The following is a 24,766-nucleotide window of genomic DNA, read 5'->3' as shown; positions in this document are numbered from 1 at the left end:
TGGTTGAAACCAAGTGATTATGAGGTGCTCCAGAGAGATCTCTCCAAGCTGGGAGAATGAGCCTCCAAAGTGCAAATGCAGTACAATATAAGCAAGTGTACAGTAATGTATGTGGGGGCAGGGGGAGAATTTGAGATTCAAGTATACACTAATGGTATGTGAGCTACCAGCAACAAATCAAGAAAGGGATCTTGAGATTGTAGTAAGCAGTTTGATGGAAATGCCCGTCCAGTGCACAGTTGCTATGAAGAAGGCAAGCTTCATGCTAGGCATATTTAGAAAAGGAACTGAAAATAAATCTTCCAAAATCCTAACCCTAACCTGTACACAAACCTTTGGTATGACCTCACTTGCAACACTGCGTACAGTTATGGTCGCCTTACCTGAAATAGGGCATTATTGGGTAGGGAAAAAGTGCAGAGAAGAACAACTAAAACGACAAAGGCGTTGAAACAACTCTCCTATTAGAATGGGTACAACCACTGGAACTGCTTAGCTTAAAGAAAAGTTAAGTAAGGGGAGACATAATGAACGTGTTTAAAAATGTGTATGGTGTGGAGAAAGTGGAAAGGAAGACTTTTTTATTTCTTTCTACAAAACTAGAATCCATGAAGTTGATTGGCAAGGGACTTAGGATGGATCAAAGTTCTTCTTCACACAACACACAGTTAAATTATTCACTGCCACAAGAGGTACTGATGGCTATCAATTTGGGTAGTTTTAAAAGGGGACTATCAGTGCTGGCTATGTGCCATCTCCATTACCACCTGTGTACATCAGCTGCTGAGGAGCTTGGGCAAGTTGGACTCTTGTATCTATCCTGTTTGAGAGGTCCTGCAAACAGCTGGCTTATCATCATGTGGATGGAGCACTGGAGTGGAGGGACCATTGGTTGAGTCCAGCATGGCTTTCCTTATGTTCTTATAAACACATAGAAAAAATCCTTGCCCAATTAATGCTTTTGACATAATGAGGAATAAAGGGTTTTCAAAATATGGCCTGCGAACATTCAGTAACTCCATAAAATGAAATTGTACAAGAACATTCACCTGAATATGACCTATGTTGCTAATTGGCTTTCAGCACAAGTGTAAGACATGCACCACACAAAGCTCTACTGAGCAATCTAACCAATGTATTCTGCACAACAGAAGCTCCTGAACCAATTGCAGGGGTAGCCCCACATAAAGCACACTACAGTAGTCCAGTCCTGAAATTATCAATACGTGTTTCATTGTGGTCAAGTTATTCCTGTCCACGAGGGATTATGACTAAGACTTGAGTGCCCCATAACAAGCACAATAATGAATATTTTTAAAGCCCTGTCATCAACTCTCAAAACCCTTCAGGGAAAATACTAAATCTAGGATATGTCCCATTCTGTCTGTTGGGTCAAGCAAGCTGGGTAAATGAGCAACCAGGTATCTGAGAAGATGCAATGGCATGCAACTTGCTATCATCCCATCTTCTCTGGTGGTCAGTCTCCTGCCCTGGTCTCCATGTCATAAATTTCTTTGCCCACAGTAAGAGTAATAGTAAGTTTCTCCTATGCTCTAACTTTTTACTCACTCAATATCCACTCACTTGAGCACATTCATATTTGAGTTGTTCATTTAAGTGTAATTAAATTAACAGTTTCTGCATGACTTTCCTTCTGATGTAAACTATCTGCTGAATTTTGACATCAGAGCTTTACAACTTATTTCTGTGTGTGTGTGTGTGTGTTTATGCAAGTCATAAAACCCTTATGTACAGGACACTGGTGATTACTTTGCCCGAACAGGGTAGTGGAGGTATGTTGAGTAAGTAGGAAAAGAACCTTTACTGGAACACTATTCACCAAACAGTAATAACCAAATACCACTTCCAGAAGGCAAGTGGACATAAACTAAAGAGAAGACTTAGTGGTTTCACATGCAAAATATACCAAATTTAATCCTAATACCTACCACTGAAAAACTATAACATGAAGTCCTGGATAGCTACCTGTAGTCAAGCAGACACTGTTGCATTAGATGAACCAGTGGCATGACTTAGTTTATTGTCATAAACTAACAATGTTTATGACAATAACAGTGAGCATTGTCCATTAACCCATAAACTTTTTTTGTTCCTGCCATTCTGAAAGAGCTTACCATATTTTGTTTCTTTTGTAGCTCTTCCAAATACCCTAAAATATCTTCATCTGCTACATCAAATGCTGTCTGGCCCTGCAGGAGAAATAAGCAACATATAAAATTATTGTGCAATTAACTGAACAATTATATGATCATATAAACAGTACAAGGAATGATACTATCAAGGAGCCTATTTAACAAGCAGTCTCAATGCAAAGAACACTATTTGACTAGTCTCTGTGTGATAGGTTTACATTTGTGAATAGGAAAGGGAGGGGTTAAGTATGCTATAGTTAAACACTATATACTTAAATACTTTAAGTATTTAAAGTATGCTGCAGGGGTTCAGAACATCAGTGGTTTCACTTCCCAGAGATTTTAATAAAATTACCAAACAACAGGAAACCAAGTACTGTTCCTAAAGGCAACCAAATGCAATATTTTCAAGGTCATATTTTTCAGTAGGTATTCTGACCTGCTTCTAAGACATAATAAGATAATAGCTCCACTTTATTTGCACCACTCAGACCTCATCTGCAATGTTTTGTCCTGTTCTAGGCAATGCAGTTTAAGGATGTAAAGAAACTGATATAGCTCAGAAGACAGTAATGAAGATGGTGAGGAATATGAGATTTGATTATGAAAAATTGTATGTTAGTGTGGAAGAGAGAAGACTAACATGACAACACTCTTCCATCACCTGAATGGCTGTCATGGAGGGGAGGGCAAATGCTTGCTCACTGCTATCCCAGAAGGTAGGACTGCATCTAAATCAGCTTAAGTTACAAAATAGTATATTTTAGTTGAATGCTAAGAGGAACCTCTTGATGGTAATAGCAGTTTGACAATGGATCTGATTACCACAGGTTACTGGCCTTTCTCTCACTGGAGATATTCAAGCAAAAGCTGCAGAGACTTCTGTTGGGAAGGTTCTAGCTCTGAATTTCCTACATCAAGCAGAAGGCCTACAAGTTCCCTTCTAATTCTATGGACTCCTTAACACTGTCTGGTTGTGTGCGGGTTCTTCCACGTTGCAGTTTGGAAAAAAAGCAAAAATCAAAACCTAAATTGCACCTGCTTCCATATACTTCATAAATTAGTTATTCCACGTTCGCATTTGGACAACTGTAACTCAACAAGTTTACAATTTTGCTGGGAACAGGAAATCTCACACTAGCTGTGACTGGGGATATTCTGGTGGACAAACTGGAAGTTAAATTGAGGGAACCCACATGGTTTTAAGAATTGATCAAAACAAGAAAAGAAGGGGTCATATCCATATCATCATATTATTGTGCTAGTGCAAAGGACCTCTAGTACAATGCTGGCATTGTGGTATCTACTCCTATGTAAGGGTAATGTAATACAAACTAACACAATGACACAGTAGCGTTTTCCTAAGGGTTTTCATGGATAACTTCATAATTCACAGAAGAGAGTTGCACTGGAACATATTCTCTAATAGTTACACACTGTAGGTTCAGTCTGCTTTAATATTGTGAGGAAGGGGAGGGTTTGAGTATAAGTAAACACTGACATGCACTGCTAACTTCTGAAATCTTTCCTGCTGCACCTTTATTCACTGATGCCTTTATTTGGCTACTGCTTGTTTCTCATATTGTCAGCCTTCATAGAAAATACTATAATATGCATTTTTATTTGCATGTATCCTTAAGGCATAAATCTTAAACAGCATTTTTTGTGCTGGAAACAGTATTAGCTAGACTGGCATATACTTCCTTTGCCCATTCCACTCTTCCCTAACACTTGGGAAAGAAATAAGGTTTTATTTTAACATAGTATAATTTCTTAACAAATCTGACAAATTTACAAATTACCTACATGTACCATATCTCCAAAGATACTGTATCATTCTTTCACCACTACCAGTACAAATTTTTACACAGGCTCTTACACTGGACCACATTTACAGATTCCTATTTTTCAGTAGGCATGTTTGTGATAACCAGTCCCATGTCTTTCATCTCAAGTATTTCCTCAAGTACAAATTACTATATGGTCTTTATTCCTATCTGGTCTTGTCAGTTTATTCAGTGAATGTGTGTGAAATGTTCCTGATAAAACTTTGCCAATATTAATATCAGACACAAAAGTTTTCAATTAATAGGTATTTGGCTAAATTAACAGTCCCATGGCTTGTTGTCAAGTCCCTAAAAAACCCAGTACACCAGATGCAGATGACAAAATAAACAACCTATATTAGAGCCAACTGTGGGTTGCAAGAAAGAAGGTAAGAAGGTAGGCAGGTAGGTAGGTAGGTAGGAAGGAGCCAACCAAAGGGGGGGGGGGGATGCTGCCTCTTTTGCTCATGTGAGACAACCCATGGGTTGTTTATCCAATAAGCTGCCATGACATGTGAACCATTTCTTGTGTTTCTATGCTTCAGTAGCTGTGTTTAATGAATTAACTGCTTGCTTTTTTAAAGGCGTATTTTTAGAAATCAATTGGGCTGCTTTGCATGATGTAACAACCCACTGTGATGTGCTTAAGCCACAGTGGGCTACAGCATGGGCAGGTTAACAACCATCAAAGAACCCACCTGTTTTGCTGGACTGCTTAATGCACTGTCCCTGGGTTACTGTCCCATGTACTGTCCCATGCTGGGTTGGCATGTAAAACAATCTGCAGTCAGATGCTGAATATGCAAGTCTCATTTAGCACATACCAACATGTGCCTTAGTGGCTGTTTTGATCGTGTGAACCAGGTCACTGTTAAATTACCTGAGATGGCAAACTATTAATTGTGAGAGATGCTATGGATATCAGCACTTCCAAACTTGGAGCCTTCCAGATGTGTCAAAGTGCAATTTCCATCATTCCCAGCCACTGACCATGTAGGCTAGAACTGAAGGAATTATACTCTCAATAACCTGCAGGACACTTGACATGTTTGAAATATCTGGCCATGATCAAAAGATATGGTGAAGGGAAAATCAACCTACATTTTCCAATCACACTAAATTCTCACTTTGATATAATTCAATCAGCTATCCCACAGACATATGAAAGACTGCTTCACACATATTTAATATTTTGGTACAAGATAAATCATGTACACCACCAAGTATAAAAACAGTGTATCTCACAGTGGATTGTTTACATAACATAGGAGCCTGCCGTGAAGGGCTGTTTTAGGGGTGTGGGAGGCTTGTCTATCCCAGAGTTGCTGAGTTCACACACCAAGACAGCCCCTGAGTGAAAAATGCATATGCAGTTTCATCAAGGATTAAAAAACATACAGGGAGCTGCAGCATGTTGTCCAAACCTGGTCAGTGTGCAAATGGTCTGGAAAGCTATTATAACATCCCCAGAAACATACTGCAAGATAAACAAGCACAACACTTTACCACACAGGGAAATTTGCAACCACCACCATAAGGGAGGCTGATGGAGAAAGAAGGGCTAAACAGACTCTCTGCTCAAATGATGTACTACAGCAGCATTCCCCAACCTGGTGCCCAGATTTGTTGGACTTTATGTCACATCAGCCTTAGTAAGTATGACCAATCATCAGGATGGAAGTTCTCCTCCAGATGTTTTGGACTATTACAGGTTGGGGAAAGGGGATTATTTTAGCTTGGTTTTACTTTCCTCTAAATATTGGTTCTGGTAAGATTTACAGCAAGTGCCTACACACAACTAACACATTTGTTATCCTATTCCTTCCGGTCAAATACACACAGAAGTTTGCATTTTGACAAAAATTGCACAGATGTCCTACCACTTTGTTGACAGCCTCCATATCACACAAGTTTTCCACTAATATTCGACATGCTTCTTCTTTACCCCAGTGAGCAGCTGCATGAAGTGGTGTCCAGCCATCATAATCTTTAATATTTACATCATAGCCAGCCTGTATTAAAAGTCTGAAGATTTGATGTTAGATTAAGAATAGTATCAGCAAATTTTAAAAGTGGCATTAAACTGAAAAGTACAGGTTTTGCCTAAATTCTCAGTGTCATGCATAGTGAAAAACTTAACACAGTAAATGTGCATTTTATCATATAAACTATTGATTTTTACACTGTTGAATATTACCAAAACTGATGAAGAATGCACTATGTAGTTTCACATGAGGTTCCAAACTGCCAACAAACATGTACTAAGGCAGCAGAACTTCTGGGCATCAGATGGAGGAATGAGCCACACCATAAGCTTTTATATGAGTTCAAGTCACACTGCTGGACACCTAATGCCCAAGTAAACCCATTAATAATTTGATATTTTTGTTCTTTTGACATTGGCTAAATCTATGCTCAACATTTCTGTATTAACTAAATGGTCATCAGCAGTTTTAAGATATCATCTCCAAACTCACACAGTTGAATATGTGAATAAAAAAGCTGTAGATTACAGAACCTTCTAACAGCACATTTTATAAAAATCTGCATTAGAAACTCAACTTACTTTAAGACTTCTGTATATCCCTTAGCAGCAGCTACATGAAGAGCTGTACCACCAGATTTTGCATGCCGAACATCATTTATATGACCGCTGTTAAGCCACTGTCTTGCATCTCTAAGCATTATCCGTTCTTCTTCTTTCCTAGCTGCCTCTATATCGACCCCTAAAGAGAATATACTTTCATTTTAAAATGTTTACATAATTCACTACTAAAACCACATGCAGTGGTTAACCTATACACAAAATCTATGAGCATTATTCCCACCTCCGCCCACTTTCAAAGCAGAATGCTATCAGTTGCCCCTGTTCCAATTTGAGAAGATGGAAAACTGAAAAAGATTAAAGATTCTCCTTCATGTATTGTGCTGCTTTGATGCAGAACTGCTTTCCATAAAACCAAAAAATACACAAGGTCTGAGCAGAATCAGTGCCTAATGCCCAGTGTGGAAACAGGGCTTGGTGTTCATCAGCATGTATTTAAAGATTCTAGAGTAAATCTATAAAACCTGCCACCAGTGTTTGTCCTACCACTGCAAGCACTACACATGAGGCAAGCTAAGGAAGGTGAGAACCTGTGCCATTCACTGGAGCGATAGCTTTTCCCTAGGGACAAAGCATCTCAGTAGAGAAAAGATTCTGCAGAGCTGGATTCTGTTCAACAGCCAGGTTGGGCAAGACATCTGATAGAAGGAAAAGCCAAAAGTGCAGGTCAAAAAGAATGCTGAGGTCAAGTTTCCCCAAGACAGATGGGGAAAGAAATATGCCCTAGCAGCTGCAGAGCCAGATGTAAAGCAGGGGTAGTTTTGCCACTAATTTCTATGGATCTGATGTACAGAACCCACTTTCCTGTATCCCTCATAAAGACTTAGAATATAGTATGCATTCCTGTGTTCTCTGGTCCCTATAATTCTAACAGTCATTCTGAATTCTTTGCTTTTGAAGCTAAGTGTTGATATCCTAGAAATAGCAACAAAGTCCTTCCTGCATTTTATCAAACTCTCACACAGAAGACTGAATTATCTGATTTCACTTACCTTGCAACTTCAAATAATATGGCAACTAATATCAACCCACTTGGGAATACACATACACTTCTGCTGCAGAAATTGCTGCTCAATTTTATTCGTGTAGGAGGCAAAAAAGCTCTGTTTCTACTTTCAATCAAGGCATAACATGACTAAGTATCTTGTATTAAAGGCAAACTGTGCTCTCAGAAGAGCACAATTTGCAATTGAAACAAGGCACAAGTTAATCACACAACTTGTTCTATAAGGGTAATGTGTCGCTTTGCTACTGTTGCAATGAGATGCAGCAATGCAGTAACACTTGAGGGGTGTAGCAGAGGGGCTGCAAAACAGGCTGAGGACTGCATTATGACCAGCCCAAGCTACAGGAAAAGCCTCTCATCCACCGCTATTATGCATAATGAAAGAATGAAGAATGCTATGTATCTTGGCATTTTAACTGCATATTGCCCAACCTTCTACGCAGAGAAAAAAACCATGGCCAAGATGGCTTAAAACAAGGTAGTAAGTAGTCTTAGAATATAAACGAAAGGTAGGTAAAAAAGTTAAAAGCAAATTCCAAGCCATATGCTAAAATGAATACTAAAATAAAATAAAGCTATCAAGGCTTACTAGTCATTATGGCTATATATTACCCCCAGAAAAAAGGAATATATGCCTCTCAATATTAGTTGCTAGGGAATATATGTAAGAAAGCATTATTGCCCTCATGGGCTCGCTCACGCTCTCTCTCTCTCTCTCTCTCCCCCTCTGGCTACTGTGAGAACAAAAAACAAAATGCTGGGCTAGATAGGCCTTTGGTTTGGTCTAGCACAGTCTTCATGATCCTAATGCTACAGATTTTGATGTGCTGAAATAAGTTAACTCCAAAAACAAAATAGAGAATACAGAGCTTTTAGGAAATTTCTCTTTTGAAAAAAATAAGAGTTTAAGAATAAAGCTATTAACACAGAGAGTACTTTCTACAAATGGTCCACAGATGGCAATATTGCATCTCTAGTACACTGTTTATATTACTCCTTCCAAAATGCCATTTGATCTTTCTCAGGTACCCTAACATTTTTATTATTATTTTATATGAAGGCAGTTCTTTGAAGAAAGAATACATGCAAGATGAATTGGTTGCCTTTGTTATAAATTAAGCAGTAATATGTTTGGAGTAACTGTCAAGCATATGTTGGTCAAATATTTTAAAATTCTAATTCTTAGCATATGTTGACTTGCCAACATTTATACCTGTGTCACAAGTAGTAGTTTCTACATTCTCAAGAGAAAGTCTCCAAAAAAATCCTATTGGCTGTAGGACACACATACAGGCCCATAACATTGTACCCTAGCATTACTAGCCCTTACTGCTTAGGCATGGAAAAGATGAAGCAATTTTATTATTGGCCAGTAGGACTTGACGAATTTTAATTTTCAAGCAGAAGTAAGGTAAGATGCATGCTCAATTTCAGTAGGCAAGAATTCACAGTGACATTTAACCTACATGTAAATCTTAAGTCTCACAACCTGTCCAGAAATTTTTTTGTCTCTGGCCTCTTGGCAGAGCAGCAGAGGCACAGGCTGGGAGAGAGTGCTGAGTGGCCAGGGACTGGCAAAGGCAAAGTAGGAGCTGGGCAGGGGAGTGGAGGGAAGGAGCAGCAGAGAGGAAGGGGGCGGGGCCAGAGAGGCTAGAGGGGCCAGGAGGAAGCAGGCAGGTGGGGCCACCGGCCTGAGGGCCTGATAAGGCCCCACTGCAAGCCCTTTTGGCTCCGGCCTCTTGGCAGAGCAGCAGAGGCACAGGCTGGGAGAGAGTGCTGAGTGGCCAGGGGACTGGCGAAGGCAAGGTAAGAGCTGGGCAGGGGAGCAGAGGGCCAGGAGCAGCAGAGAGGAAGGGCGTCGTCCCTTGTCTGCGGCCCAGGCTGTTTGGAGACTCCCTTCCCTGAGACACAGAGGTTTGTTTGTTTGTTTTGTTTTGTTTTGTTTGCGCTGTGCTTTGTTTTTCTTCCAATTTAAATTTAAGTTTATTTTATCCTTGTGTGTGTGTGCGTGAGTGGGTTTTTGTCTGGGAGAACTGGGCGAGTGAGAGGAACTGCAGGACAAACAAGGCAGGGGACCAAGGTAAGGTCTCGGAAGGGATCCCAATGACAGACCAGGAGATGGCCTTGGTGGGAGTCACAAGTGTTGCTGTCCGCTGCGACATGTTCGCCCTTCTCTCCCAGGAGAGGCAGGGATACACTTGCCCTCGGTGCAAGATGGTGACCCTGCTAGAAGAGGAGGTGAAGTGCCTGAGGGCCAAGAGAGCTCTCCAGGCCCCTCCGGAGCAGCCCCCCTCTGGACAGAGGGTTGAGGGAGAGGCCACAGGAGGAGCAGCTGTGGAGACATGGAGGTATGTCACCCAAAGGAGGAGGAGGCCAGCACAGCCTCCTCCTTCTCCTGGCACCAATCTGGAGCTGGGAAACAGGTTCTCTCCACTTGGGGAGGCTGGGGCTGATGAGGCCTCGGGGGACCAGCAGGACCCCCAGCCTGGGACATCAGGCAGCAAGGGGGCCACTGCAGGAGAGGCAAGGGCCAGGGCACATTCCTCCCACCAGCACCGGGAAGGTACGGCGGTGGGTGATTGTTGTTGGGGACTCCCTGCTGAGGGGCACTGAGGCGGCAGTGTGCCGCCCCAACCTGGAGACAAGGGAGGTTTGCTGCCTGCCGGGCACATGCATCCGGCATGTGAAGGACAGAGTGGAGCGTCTTGTTCGCTCCAGGGGTCACCAGCCACTCCTGGTGATCCATGTGGGCACAAACGATGTGGCCAGGCAGGGTGTGGCTGGAACCACCAGGGACTTTGAGGCCTTGGGGAAGAAACTCAGGGAGCTGAAGGCCCAAGTGGCCTTCTCGTCAATCCTACCTGTCTGGGGATTTGGGCCAGGAAGGGACAGGAGGGCCTCCGAGGTGAACGATTGACTTAGGGTGTGGTGCCAGAAGGAACACTTCGGGTTCCTCGACCATGGCACTCGTTTTCTTGCCAATGGACTTCTGGCAAGGGACGGGTTACACCTCATGAGGATGGGGAAAAGGTCCTTTGGAAATGCTCTTGCGAGCTTCGTCTGGAAGACTTTAAACTAAGCTGGGGAGGGGTTCAGACTCCCCAGTAACATGTCTGCACTGGACAAGTGTGGGGGGAGGATCAGGGCTCTGGGAGCAGGGTTTTAGAGATACTGCAGGGACTGACAGGACTCCTACAAAAAGGGGCCAGGTATGAGGGAGGATGGGAGGAAGGAGGAGGCTGGGAACTCCAAGGAAGGGAAGTGGTGGGAAGGAGTTGAGGTGCATGTACACCAATGCTAGGAGCATGGGTAATAAGCAGGAAGAGCTTGAAGTTCTCCTGGGAATAGGGGGGTATGATCTGGTGGGAATCACAGAAACTTGGTGGGATGAAAGGCAAGTCTGGAATGTGAACACAGAAGGGTATCACCTTTTTAGAAAGGACAGGAAGGGAAAGAGAGGTGGGGGTGTGGCTTTATACATCAGGGAAGGGATAGGATGCAGTGAGATAGAATGCAGCACAGATGGGGATTCGGTAGAGGCAGTCTGGGTGAAACTTAGGGGTTTTGACAGGGAAAGAGACCTGACAGTGGGGGTACGTTATCGGCCTCCAGGTCAACTTGAAACCCTGGATGATGTCCTGACAGGCCAGATTCTAAGGATATCTCGGGGGAGACACAGTAATTATGGGAAATTTCAATGGGGGAAATAGACAAAAGGGTATACCAGGAGGAGGAGGACCATTGCAGAAGGATTCTTCGCAAGGCTAAGGCTGATTAAGAGCTGAGACTTGCCAAGAATATCAAGAGCAACAAAAAGGGCTTCTTTCAGTATGTAAATAGGATGAGGAAGGGGAGACAAGTGGTGGGACCACTAAATAAGGAGGAAGGAGATCCAGTGACTGATATGAGGGAACAGGCACAGATGCTAAATGACTATTTTGCCTCTGTGTTCTCCCCAAAGCAGGACGGGGGATATCCACATAGGAGATTAGATGAGGCTGGGGACTTAGGGGCACCTTGAAGTTGAGGGGCTCCTCAGGGCATTGGACATTACAAAGGCGCCAGGCCCTGACGGGTTACACCCGAGAGTACTTAGAGAGTTGGCAGGGGTTCTCTCACGCCCGCTGGCCTCCATTTTTGAGAACTTGTGGAGAACGGGTGAAGTTCCAGAGGACTGGAGGGTGGCATCAGTGGTCCCAATTTTCAAAAAGGGTAGTAGAAAGGACATGGGGAATTATAGATCGGTTAGCCTTACGTCCATTGTAGGAAAAACAATGGAAAGGCTCATAATAGAGAGAGATCTAGTGATGCTAGATAGGGAAGGCAGGCTGACAACCACACAACACGGCTTCCGCAAAAACAGGTCCTGCCAGACAAACCTTGTGGAATTCTATGACAAGGTTTCAAATGGCTAGCTGGAGGAGATGCAGTGGATGTGGTATACCTGGATTTCAGCAAGGCCTTTGACAAAGTGCCCCATGATATCCTGGTGGAGAAACTGAGGAGTTTTGGGATACACCAAAGCACTGTCTGATGGATTAGGGCATGGTTGACTGACCGAAAGCAGAAGGTAACCATTAGCAGGGAATCATCGGGATGGCGGCCAGTGACAAGCGGGGTCCCCCAGGGCTCTGTCCTGGGGCTGATCCTGTTTAATCTTTTCATTGATGACATGGAAGAAGGGATGAACAGTCTGCTGATCAAATTCGCAGACGACATTAAAACTGGAGCAGTAGCCACAACTAAGGATCAGGTACTCCAGATCCAAAAGGATCTGGACAGACTATGGAAGTGGGCAGGAGACAACAGGATGGCGTTCAATGTGGATAAGTGCAAGGTCTTGCACTTGGGGCATAGGAATAGCTGTCATAAGTACAGGTTAGGTGACAAGTGGCTGGAGAGCAACACTTGTGAAAGGGATCTCGGGGTACTGGTTGACTGCAGGCTAAACATGAGTCAGCAGTGTGATGCGGTGGTCAAGAGGGCGAACGCCACCCTTGGTTGCATAGCCAGAAGTGTGGCTTCTAGATCAAGAGAGGTATTACTACCACTCTACACGACTCTAGTGCGCCTGCAACTGGAGTATTGTGTTCAGTTTTGGGCCCCTCATTACAGAAAGGATATAGCCAGGTTGGAGTCAGTGCAGCAAAGGGCCACAAGGTTGGTGGCCGGTTTGCAGGGGATGCCGTATGAGGCAAGACTGAGGGAACTGGGTCTCTTCAGCCTGGAGAAGAGGAGACTCAGAGGGGATATGTTGGGGACATACAGGTATGTGAGGGGATGTCACATGGAGATGGGTAGAGACCTGTTCTCCCCTGCAGAGGAAGGCAGGACATGCTCCAATGGAGCAAAGCTCAGGGAGCCAAGGTTCCATTTGGATGCCAGGAAGCACTTCCTGACAGGACCCCGAGGGTGTGGAATGGGCTTCCACAAGAAGTCGTTGAGGCCCCATCGGTGCGGGTGTTCAAGGATAGGCTGGACGTCCACATGGTGGACATGTCATGAGCGGAGCCGGCTGGTGCCGGAGGTCAGACTAGATGGAATGGGAGGCCCCTTCTGACTCGCTCTGTTTTCTATGTTTCTATGAAATTCAAAAATTTCCCTTACACCATGACATTCGCTATATAATTCTGTTATATAGAATAATTACATAGCATACTTCTACTGTGCAAGTTTTTTTATGGGGGGGGGCAGACCAAAGCTGTTACATGGCTCTAATGACGTCTTATTAAACTACAAAATATTTACCCACAAACCTAGTAATATTTACATAATATTGGCTATATCTACCAATGGAGGCAGTCACATTGAATTAAGTGCTCATGGGTACCAGTTTTGCATAGTAGCTTGTCATGACATAACCCAAACAGCACAGGTTATTTGAGAGTCTGATAACCCTTGACCCTAAAACAAGCTATGGAACCTGCAGGAACCTGATGTCATAGACCCCACAAATACATTAAGCTACAGTCTTCATGTACAGTCAATTCTATATGTAATGTAGAAAATGTCAGGAAATGAGCATTATGGATATTTTTATCAGCCCAGTCTGGGGTAGGGGGAAGGAATCACATGTTCCCTTTCCATTTCCTAGCACTTCCAGTACAAGATAACCTGCTGCTTGCAATGCAAAGGTATTCTTTGAACCATTGCTTATTACATACTATACTGAACACCCATCACATCTGACAATCTCAGGAAGAGTCAAAATGTTTAGTTATTTCCAGAGGTGCACCACTCTAACCATCTTGTCCCACTTCACATCCCTTTACTGAGGGCCAAATTAGCAATTGTACAAAAGGCTTCTTTAATGTCAAGTCAGGATGTGGAAATATGGATTGGGACTCTGGCAAGTGGGATTAAAAGGGCATTAACACTTTGTCCTGGATGTTTTCCCCATTTAAAACAGGGGCCCTGCCCCTGAAATATGCATGGTGATGGGAAAGCTCCCATGGTGGGTTCCCCCAACCCCAAGAATGAAGTAGGCACAGGAACCTGTTCTTCTTCATGCTCTGCAGAAGAAGGCAAAGCTTAAAGACTCCCTGTATACCACAGCAGGGTCCTGAATGTTTAAATTACTTTTTGAAATTACTTTTCTTGCAATTGCTAATTGTGTGAATGCTCCCATATCTAGTTTGCCCCTGAGGTCATTGCCTTAGATAAAGTAAGAAGCAACATTAGATTTGTTTTTCCAATTCTGGCCAAACTCCCATTTCCCCAAAATCAAAATATCATACCTAATCCCTGAGAAGATAGTTTCTGTAATTTCCCCAAATCAAACTGAACAGAAATTGTGCCAGGACAGAAAAGCACACTAGTAGTTATAAAAAGATAATCAAACTCTGACTAAAATGTATCTTTAAATAGAGCATGAACAAAAGCATCAGCTACAATCCTATGCACACATTTTACCCATAAACCCAACTGACAACAGCATAACTTACTTCCAGTTAAATATCTTAGCTGTTAACATCTTAGAAAAACATTTCTATTCTACCCGTCATACCGCAACTGCTCATTTTCTGTACTAACAAACTAATTTTAAGCCTGAGTCGTAACTCCTTGGTCTGTCATATTCATATGAAGCTTCTGCATACAGAATCAGAGTTTTTAGCCTACAGAAACAATTGGATGCATTTGTGCATACATTTATCATGATATATTAATGTTTGCATGCAATCCCTTATAGTAGAAAACTTTTTGCATACCAGTCTCACTTGTATATTCCTTTTTCGGCATACCTTTCATCATCATAAGAAGTTGTATATGCATACTTTATTAGAAAATTGCACTGCAAAATTCAGAGGTGTAAATATCCCCAAATGTTAGTTCACGTGTTTTCTCTAGAAGTGCAAATTAGTCTCTTTAATTGTGAACAAAATGCATTCCTCTCTACCCCAAGCACATTCCTCCTTACCAATAAATATAACTGCCTCATATCCAATTGTATGATAACATTTAGCAGACCATTGTGTACTGACTGACCTACAATGGCTCTTCAAACACTGGAAATGTAATCTGGATCCCTCTCTGTGCAAAGAAAGTGCTCCACCACTGAACCAGGTCCCTTTTCCAAACTAAAGGTAGGGTAGGCAACTTGTGGGCTTCCAGGAGTTTTTGCTTACAGTTCCCATCACCAATGGCTACGCTCAATAGGGCTGGAGAAGTTCTAGCCCAAAAGATCTGCAGAGTCACAGGTTGTCCATCTCTGATCTAGACCCAAATATTCAACCTAAGATCAGGTGCTATTAACCTCACAGCAGATCATAGGGACATTTTCCTAGATGAAATGAAAGAAATGGATCATGACAGCAAAACAGATACAATGCATGATGGGTAACAAAGCAAATGTTTGGAGAGAAGATAGAATGCCATGTCAGCAGTGGTCAATTGACCTTAGAACTGGGAAAACCAACTTGGGATACAAGCTCACTAAGGCAAGAAACTCTTCAAGAAAAACTCTGCCCTGTTAAGTTTCCCAAGGATTCTGGGAAAGTAAGCTTATTTGGATAGGCTAGACGTGCACATGGTAGGCATGTCATAAGTGGAGCCAGTTAGAGCCGGAGCTCAGAAGAGATGGCCTGGGAGGTCCCTTCTGACTCACTGTTTCAGTGTTTCTATGTTTTGCTATGCAGTTTGACCAGTGATCTGAACACTTCAATTAAAAAAAAACAACAACTGTGCTTACTTCATATGACCTGGCTCAATTCAAGATAATAACTTGGCTTTTAAAGCCCTAAATGGACTGGGACCACATTGTGTGCGCGTGTCCAATTAAAAGTTCTACTTAGAGGACCAATAGCAGAGCCTTTACTCTATGGTCCATCAGCAAGCACCATTAAGATGGTGGATGAAAGGGACAGGATTTTCTTTGTAATAGCCCATGATCACTTGAAGCTCCCCTCAATGCACACACACTTTTATTTTACTAGAGAGGCCACTGTACAAAGACCTCAACAACTGGTGGTAGACACTAACATTTACATCCCTGCATATTATTCCATGATTCTATTTATGTTAATGAGAAATAGTATACATCTCCTACAGGATGCATGATCAGGCCTCCCCAACTAATTGTTCAGTTTGTATTTTCCCTCCCTGGAAGATGCCAGCTATCATAGAAATATGAAACTTTGCTTTTACCTTATCAGCTGGTAACCAAGGAGTCAAGGAAAAACTGCCCAGGAGAATACCTTCTCCTCCCTATAAACTGGTTTTGTGAGTTACTTTTAGGAATACCAGAAGGTTTAGTGGGCTAGTCTGTTGCATTTCATTTTTAAAATCAACTATTGCCAGACTCTTTCTGCTTGGTGCATTAATAAATATATTAAACATTAAATCACAATATTTGATTCTCTTGCCTAGCTTGAAAGTTGACCTACCCATACTCCAGGCTGTTTGGTTAACATGGAAACCATTTTTAAAGGATGCTCTGGAAAGAGAACCTATTCTCCTCCATATATAAACTCTATTCTCAGGTAATCTATGCTTTCTTAATCTCTAAATTAGATCAATGCAATGCTCTTTATGTAGGATTGTCTTTGAGGACTTCACAACTAGCAGTCAATTCAAAATACAAGAGCCAGATAAATAACCAGGACCAGAAGGTGCAACCTTGATACAAGGTGCTGTGTTTAACCTTCACAGCCTTACATGGGATACAATACTTAATGCCTTCCTAAACCTGAATCTGCCTGTACATTGGTCAAGATCTGGAGTCTCCCTTCAAGTGCCACTTCCAAGAGAAGTCTGGAGGGAAGCAACAAAGGGGCCTGTTCAGTGGTAGCTGCACAACTGTTGAATGAACTCCTACAATAGCCTGCTCAATACCATCTTTGTTATGCTTTCAGAGTGAGGTTAATATAGTCCTCTATGCTGAAGCATTTAAAGACATTTTAAGGGTTACCTAATTGCTTGATTGGTCACCCATGTCTTTGTGATTTCTTTTAAAAACAGGTCAATTTGTATTAAATACTGTTTTAACTCTTAATCTTTTAAACAAAAGTATCCTGCTTTAAAATGTTGTAATATGGAGCATTGTATTATTATTTTTATTGCATTATGGTCACGTTCAGAACAACTGTCCAAAGAGCTTTAGCTACAGGGTGGTAGAGACGTTGAATAAAACAACATAAAATAAATTGATATGGGAGTGGTGGCGGAGGAACCTCCTATTTTGGAGGAAAGAAGCAAAGAGTTATTTGCTTCTTGATACCTTTGGAATTCCCTCCCCAAGCAGATAAATATGGTCACTGTTGGCTTTTTTAAAAAAAAACTCCTGAAGACACAGACTACTCAGTCCTTAACATTCACTGACTGTAGCTGTTTACATTATTAAAAAATAAGCAAAGCTTTAACAGTATCCTCATTTTTGTTGAACTTCATTTAACAACATGCACATTTTTAAGAATGTGCTCACATACCTTTTAACCAGGTTCAGCTATTCTGAAAATGTGAACTCATGACTTAAGCGAGTGACAAGCATTGCAAATACAAAGTTAATACATTTGTTATTGAAGATTTTCTTTATGTTTTCAACCTAACCTACCTCACATGGTTGTTCATACCTGTTTGGCATACAGTTTCTTAAATCTGAGTAGTAAATTATTGGTAGTAATAAAGAACTTTTTGGTGCCATACACTAACTTCTATTAAGGTAGTAGCAAAATTATAGCTTTAATACACTTCATTTTAAATACATTTTATGCTTGTTGATGCATTAAATGTTGGAAATACCTTGTCGATTCACTTCATTTTGAAGTAATTCCTCCATTGCTTCTTCCTCAGCAATATCCAATGGAGTGTCTCCTTCACTATTAACTGCTCCTACATGTGCTCCTTGACTAATTAAATATCTGTTAAGAGAAGAAAAATAGAATTAATATTGCAAACTGCAACTATCTTTTCAATGAAGAAATAATATTGTACACTCCTCAGAGAGCTGCAACTATGAGGCAGTAAAGAAGTAATAATAGTAGTAGTAGTAGAAGTAGCAGCAGCAGCAGCAACATAAACTAAAGGTATGTTCACATTCTAAAACTAAAGTCCAGGAATAAAAATCTTTCTTAATTTACTATCAAGGTTTTTTAAAGAGTCCAATAAGATAAATATTATTTTTTGAATCTCTTCAGCACAGCACATTAAATGTGACACTAGTAAACACTTAATCTCGATCTAACTCACCTCACATGGTTGTTGTGAGGATAAAATGGATGCAAGGTATTTTATGTTAGCTTTCAATTTCTTCTCATAGGGCTTTGTTTTCAATCTCCTGATCATCTGTGTTGCTATTCTCTGAACCTTTTCCAGTTTGCCAGCATCTGTCTTAAACTGTAGTCCCAAGAACTGGATGCAGTGCTCCAATAGTCTTTTAATACAACCAAAATATCATTTGCTATTTTTGTATCCTCATCACATCACTGAATAATTCTCAATTTGTTCTCTGCAACAATTCTGAGATCCGTATTGCATGTAGCAATGAATCAGGTATCCCAAGTAACAATGCTTTTGGTGTCTTCTTCCTAGGTGCAGAACTTGGCATCTGTCCCTGTTATATTTCATTCTGTTATTCCACCCCCACACTCCAATCTCTGAAGATTGGGGCTGCAATGATTTCCTTCCCCAAGTTTCTACAACTGCCTGAAAGCACTTCCTTAGTTCCACTGCTTCCCCTGATAGAGAGTGTATTCCAGATCTTATGTTCCCATTAACTTTTCCCAGGGAGTGTTTCCTTTACTTCATTTAGCCTTGCCTCAGGATACTCCTCTTCTACCTTCTACTTCAGTTTGATGTAGCTCTTCCAGCTCCTGTATTTCATTTTGCTGATATTATTAACAGGAACACTTATTCTTTTGAGTATGGAGAGAAGCCATGCAAATATGGCATCCTTGGGTGTAAAGCATAACACAACAGAAGCATAGTTAAATTAATCCATAATGGATTGTTGCATTAGACAAAGTACATTAATGGAATAAAAACTGTCCAAAAAACTCAAGGTATTTGCTCATTATATCTAAGAGCCATTGAATTGTATGTGCATTCATGTGTGTATGCTATGCATTTTTATCACAGGTTTATAGTAAGTTTGTTTGAAAAATAAGATGTAAATCTAAAAAATAAAGACAGGTAATCCGGCGATTCTAAGATATGAATAAGCTCTTTATTGCAAATGTGTAAATTATGTGTCTATGTCTTTCTAGAACTTTGCTACAAAATATACAATATAAAAGAAACAAAGTCACATACATCCTGGACCAAAATGTGTTTTCATGACAAGATATTCACAGACCCTTCAAACTAAGGAATTCAACACACACACACACTTCACTTGTGAAAAGAGAGAGAGAGCTTTTATTAACTGAAGACATGAAGGATAAAGTAGACACAGTAAACATGCACATTTTTCACAGACTACAGATTTTCCAAATATTCTATCTCTGGGAAAACAGATTGCCCTTTTAAACTTATTACTTCCCCATTATTCTAACTAACTCCTGTAAGGCAGTCTTAAGTTATGTAATACTGAGAGCATATTCTCTCCTAAGAGCCAGTTCCTTCCTTGTTAAGCCTTATGTGCTTCAATCAACTACTAAGACTGGATATGGGTTTTCTCACAATGATGTTTGCCTGATTTCCCATTAAATGGCTTTCTTTTCCAGCTTGGCCCCCACACATATAAAAAACAGTGCCACCCTCACTTCAGACCTAAGTGGCTAATAGTGTATCACCAATATAACTTTACTAGGCAACCACCATATTTGTGCAATTCAAGTGGTTAGAAGAGACAATGAAGCAACACAGCAGAAAGAGCTAAAAAACCACAACACAGTGAAAAATCAATACGGGTAGAGCTCTCTCAGCGTTTCAATAGAAGCTGGCTACTAACACACATTTGATTTCTTGGAATCTAATCTCGGAAACAGCATTTATATACTGAATGAAACTGCTATGATCTAAAAATCATTCAAATGTGAATACCAGGAAAAGTGCAAGAACAGTTACAGTGAGAATGTGCGTTACACTGAGCTATTAAGAAATCATCACCCAGAATTGCATAGTCACAATGGTTGTGTGGAACATTTAATGCAGCTGCTGAATAAAATGCACAGTCAGCACATATTTCACAGCTTTCCTAAGAACACAAACACATTCAAAAATAAGTATAAAGAAAAAAATATTTGAAAGATGTTTAAGTAAGATCTGATACTGTGCGGTTACACTGTGGTTCAAGATGGAAGATTTTCTGTATATCCACAAAGGGACTCCCAAACCACAATTCCATCCCCATGCATTTAATGTCCCTCATCTCCTAGTGCCTTTCAGAAACTGAAGGCAAGCAGAGTAAACTATGAATGTGCTACAAAAGTACCTTGAGTAATTATAATGTAAAAGTACAAAGTGGCAACAATTGCAAAATTGTTTCTCACAAGCTTTGCTCATTTTATACAGTTATTGGGTTACTCTGATTTATCCTATACAAAATTGTATGGTCATTTTAGGATTGTTGTGAGCCGCCCCGAGGCATCGGTGAATGGGGCGGCATAAAAATGTTTTAATAAATAAATAAATAAATAAATAAATAAAATAAGAGCAAGCTTTCATTTCAGCTCTGTGATTTAACATTTCAGTTGTTTCAGTAGAAAATATGTTACTTATTTCAACAGAAAAGAGTCTCCACTGCTATTTTTGGTTGTTCTATCTTATTGTTGCTTTAGTTTTGTTATTTCACTATCAAGCCAATGAATTAGTATGGAAAGGTATAATGTAAATTAAATTATATATAACATTATGTCAAACTATGCATTTATACTTTCATCTTGCAAATACTTCATATATTCCAGAGAAGCAATTCCTAAAAGTGACAGGGGTAAGAATTCATCTATAAATGGGATACTATTATAAATCACTGTGCCATAGTTAATGTCTGCACGTCCAGTTGGTTGTAGCCAATCTCCAATATTTGTAGTAACCTGAAACCCTGATTTACAGCTCAAATCTGAAAAGTTGGTTGGTGTCTGGATTCTGCAGCAGCAACCAGACACAGAGCTTGAACTACAGAGGATGACAAGATTTCTAAAAAGAGAAGTGATATAATAACATTCAGTGATTTCCCTTGGAGCCAAAAATGTATAGCAATTGGGCCCTACTGGTAAATCTATGTATGAAATGCAGCAGAATAGTGAACAATTTTGATTTCAAGTCTATGGTGGGACTACATTTAGAGTTTGTGTACAGTTCTGGTTATTGCATCTAAAACATAGCAAAGGGGTAGGAAAAACTGCAGATAAGGGCAAACAAAAAAGATCAAGAAGCTGGCACAACTCCTCTATAAGCAAAGGTTGTACATCTGGGAAATTTTAATTTGAAAAGTTGATAAAGGGAGATTTGATGCTGCATACAAAAATATGCATGGCATACAGAAAGTAGTTAGGAGATATTTTTATTCCTTTCTCCTAATTCTAGAATTGAACATCATCCAATGACACTGTTGGGAGAATCAGGACAGAATAAAAGGAAATGTTTCTTCACACATACAAACTATGGAATTTACTAAAGGAATATGTATATTCCATACACTAATATTTGCTCCAGAAAAAAGAAGGGAAACACACTCATTGTGTCATGAATATTATATGCACTGGGATGAGTGATCAATACCATCAAACATATGAAATCAGGATTTAAGATATCAACTACTGGAACACAGCTGTATACAAATATGGAAAAAATGCTAGGCTTTCAAATAAACATTAACTCACAAATGTTAATAGCATATAGAAGAAAAAGGAAAAAAAAAAAGGACAGCTGTAGAATGACATGGTAAGAGAGCAGTATTTCCTTGCTGGCTACCAAGGAGGGAGGATTCCCTCCTCTTGCAGCCCACTTACTTTCTAAGCTGGGAAAAGAAGAGGGACAGAATGCTCCAGTCCTCTTCTGCCAGCCCACTAACTTGCATGGAAGTTTATGCATGTAGTTCATAATTATCTGTGGCTACCAAACTAGTACTTAAATGCAAAGGTGAACAACACTTGTTTTGTGACAGGTATCAAAACTTTAGCTTAGAAGTAGAACTGGTTTAATGTAAAGCTCTCCACAGCAAACTAGAGTCAGTAAAACTGATGAACAACAAGTGCAACACCTTGACCTAATAGAGTGGTGGCAAACCTACGGCACGTGTGCCACAACGGGCACGCAAAGCCCTCTCTGTTGGCATGCGAGCCAAGTCGCCCCAGGAGCTGAGCATCGGATAACAGCATGCACAGGGGCGATGCCAAGGAGATATATTATATATATATATGCTTGGACTGGCTATGAGTTGTTTTTTCTAAACTAAAACCTCAGTTTCCAGGTTTTATTGCAGTGTTGGCACTTTGCGATAAATCAGTGGGTTTTGGGTTGTAGTTTGGGCACTTGGTCTCTAAAAGGTTCACCATCACTGGGTTAGGATTAGAAAGACGAGGTGCCTTGTTATTATTTTGAGGGTTGGAATGTGTTTAGAAGGGGCAGAAATGATTAGGTCTGCAGAAAAAGCTACTCAAGGAAGGCTTTTTCAAAATTGCATTATTTTCAATGGAACTTTAGCCCTATATTAGGGTTAGGGGTGTACACCAGGGTAGGGTTAGGGTTAGAAAAATGAGGTGTCCTGGCATGATTTCGTTGGTTGGAATATGTTTAGAATGGGCAGAAATGTTGGGCCTTGCACATGGCAAAGGGCCAGAGGCTAGGCCCACTAGCAGCACTGTGGGAGGTTGCTCCCCATGCAGGAAGAACAGTACTCTCATCAGGAAGATCATCAAACATGGGCGGTTCAGAGTACAGGGTGGTGGGTCCCAGACCTCTCCTTCAGAAAAGGACTGGGTCCCTGCCAGTTCTGTCACCAGAACTGGTCAAGGCATCAACAGGAATCAGCGTTGCTGTAGGCTGAGTCCATGGAGAATGGTGCCAAGGGGAAGTTCTTGTGTTTAGTCTTCTGTACCTCTGCATTTCCTTGGCCTTCTGGGACAGCTTCCTCACGCAGCATTCTTGTCCATGGGAGGCATGGACTGGGCAGCTGATGGAACCCGACAGAGGGCAGGAAGAAAGAACCACCTGCAAGGTGGGCAGGTATTCTGGTGGCACCACCATGGCCCAATCAACAGCCAGAAGAGTGCAGCTCCAAAGCTCAGCCAAGTTGGCCTTCTTGTTTTTTCCAGGCCTGCCATGTGAATGCCTGGCAATGAGGGCAGGTGTCCAAGTGGTGCTCCTTTTCTGGGCAAAAAATGGCATAACGAGTGCCTGTCAACTGTGTCCCACAGTGGACACAATTCCAAAAGGGCACCTTCAATGTCCCTGGGAGAAGAGAAAGGAAGCAAGATGAAGAAGCCAAAAAGGGATGACATTAGGGGGTGGGTTTAAGAGGTTTTTTGTGGGAGGAAGAGTATAATGAGTATAACAGAGTTTTCAAAGAAAGACTGAGAACAGAGCTATACAAATGCTAAGAGATCACAAGATGAAAGACCCAAGACACCCACAACAGTTGAAAGAAAACTGAGAAAAATGGAGGGAGCTCATCCTATCAGGGCGGGTTAGTGGAGGGGCTCCCATGGGAATGAGTCCAGCTTGGAAAATCTTCCCAACAAGCCCCGTGCAGGTGCAGGGCCCATATGTGTGAGGCATAGAAACCGCAAAGAATGGCAGGTGTTGTATTCAAGAACTTCTGGAGGGTATCAGGCTGGGGAAAAATTTAGTGGCACAGCCACTAAATTTGAGGGGGGCAGGGCTACAATCACACATGATACTAAACAATGCCATGCAATAACTGCACAGCATGGTATCCCACCTTTTATCCGGGGTTCAAACATTTGCATGATTTCCATGTGTGGACAGTTCCCCAGCATCTCTATCTTCCTTTCAAATGGCAGCATATATCCCATGAGTCCCATAGCTCGGAATCCCAGGGTACCCTGCTCCTGCCTCTGTTGCATGCCTCTCTTTTATTGGCCCACATACTGCCCTGGGTGTGGCCTATGCCAGCTACCTATTTTGTTTTTGTTCTCCCTGCCACACTATGAAATAACTGCCTACTCATTAGGGTAGCATTGTTGCTCTGGAGGAGCACTGCAGGAATACTCTCTATTGCCGCCCTGCTCTGTGGTACTAAGCAAGCACGTTCACCCATGCATATAGCAGTCCCCTCTGTCCACTCCACACATTCCTGCATGTAAGACTTGCACATGTTGACAGTGGCTGTGTCCCCTTGCACACAGGCACACAAAGGACATCTAGTTGAGCAGGCTATGTCAGGGACAGTGGGATTACGTTCCGCCAGAATGACTTTACTTTGGGACTATGTTTGGGCATCTGCCCAAGAAACTTTTCTGACTCGGCACAAGGAATGTGTTTGTTGGACAGCTACAGAAGGGCATTTGGGGGGGGGGCGCTGGTTGACAGCCATCAGGAGGGCCAGGGACAAGAGCCACAGGGAGGTCAGGAGAGGGAGCAGGACACTGAGCTTCTCAAGGGGATGATGCTGGTCCCCATGTAAAGTCAGTATGCTCCTTTTGTGTAAAGTTGCCTTCACAAGAGCAGCATGCTTGCTCCTTAAGTGGAACAAACATAGAACCATTTCAATGCTGCTCCTTTAAAAGGCAGTGACCATACTGGAGTGCCAAGTGTGACTGATGGCACCACATGATGT

The 24,766-nt window shown here is 41.6% G+C and overlaps 1 protein-coding gene across 6 annotated transcripts in view; it reads right to left on the bottom strand.

Moving 5' to 3' along the window:
• The window catches only part of PPP1R12A (protein phosphatase 1 regulatory subunit 12A), a 112,220-nt gene that overhangs the window by 45,153 nt on the left and 42,301 nt on the right, over nucleotides 1–24,766 (bottom strand). For all 6 annotated transcript variants that reach the window (XM_044455609.1, XM_044455607.1, XM_044455606.1 and 3 more), the window contains exons 3-6: nucleotides 17,827–17,945; nucleotides 6,546–6,705; nucleotides 5,860–6,004; nucleotides 2,136–2,210 (exon numbers count right to left, since the gene is read on the bottom strand). In XM_044455609.1, coding sequence (XP_044311544.1) covers nucleotides 2,136–2,210; nucleotides 5,860–6,004; nucleotides 6,546–6,705; nucleotides 17,827–17,945 — 499 coding nt within the window. The remainder of the gene's footprint in view (nucleotides 1–2,135; nucleotides 2,211–5,859; nucleotides 6,005–6,545; nucleotides 6,706–17,826; nucleotides 17,946–24,766) is intronic.

This window comes from Varanus komodoensis, unplaced genomic scaffold (assembly GCF_004798865.1).
Source record: "Varanus komodoensis strain SLA01 unplaced genomic scaffold, ASM479886v1 scaffold8, whole genome shotgun sequence".
NCBI lineage: Eukaryota > Metazoa > Chordata > Lepidosauria > Squamata > Varanidae > Varanus > Varanus komodoensis.
The sequence above is the reverse complement of the archived record's forward strand: the minus strand, read 5'-3'. Positions and strand labels throughout refer to the sequence as shown.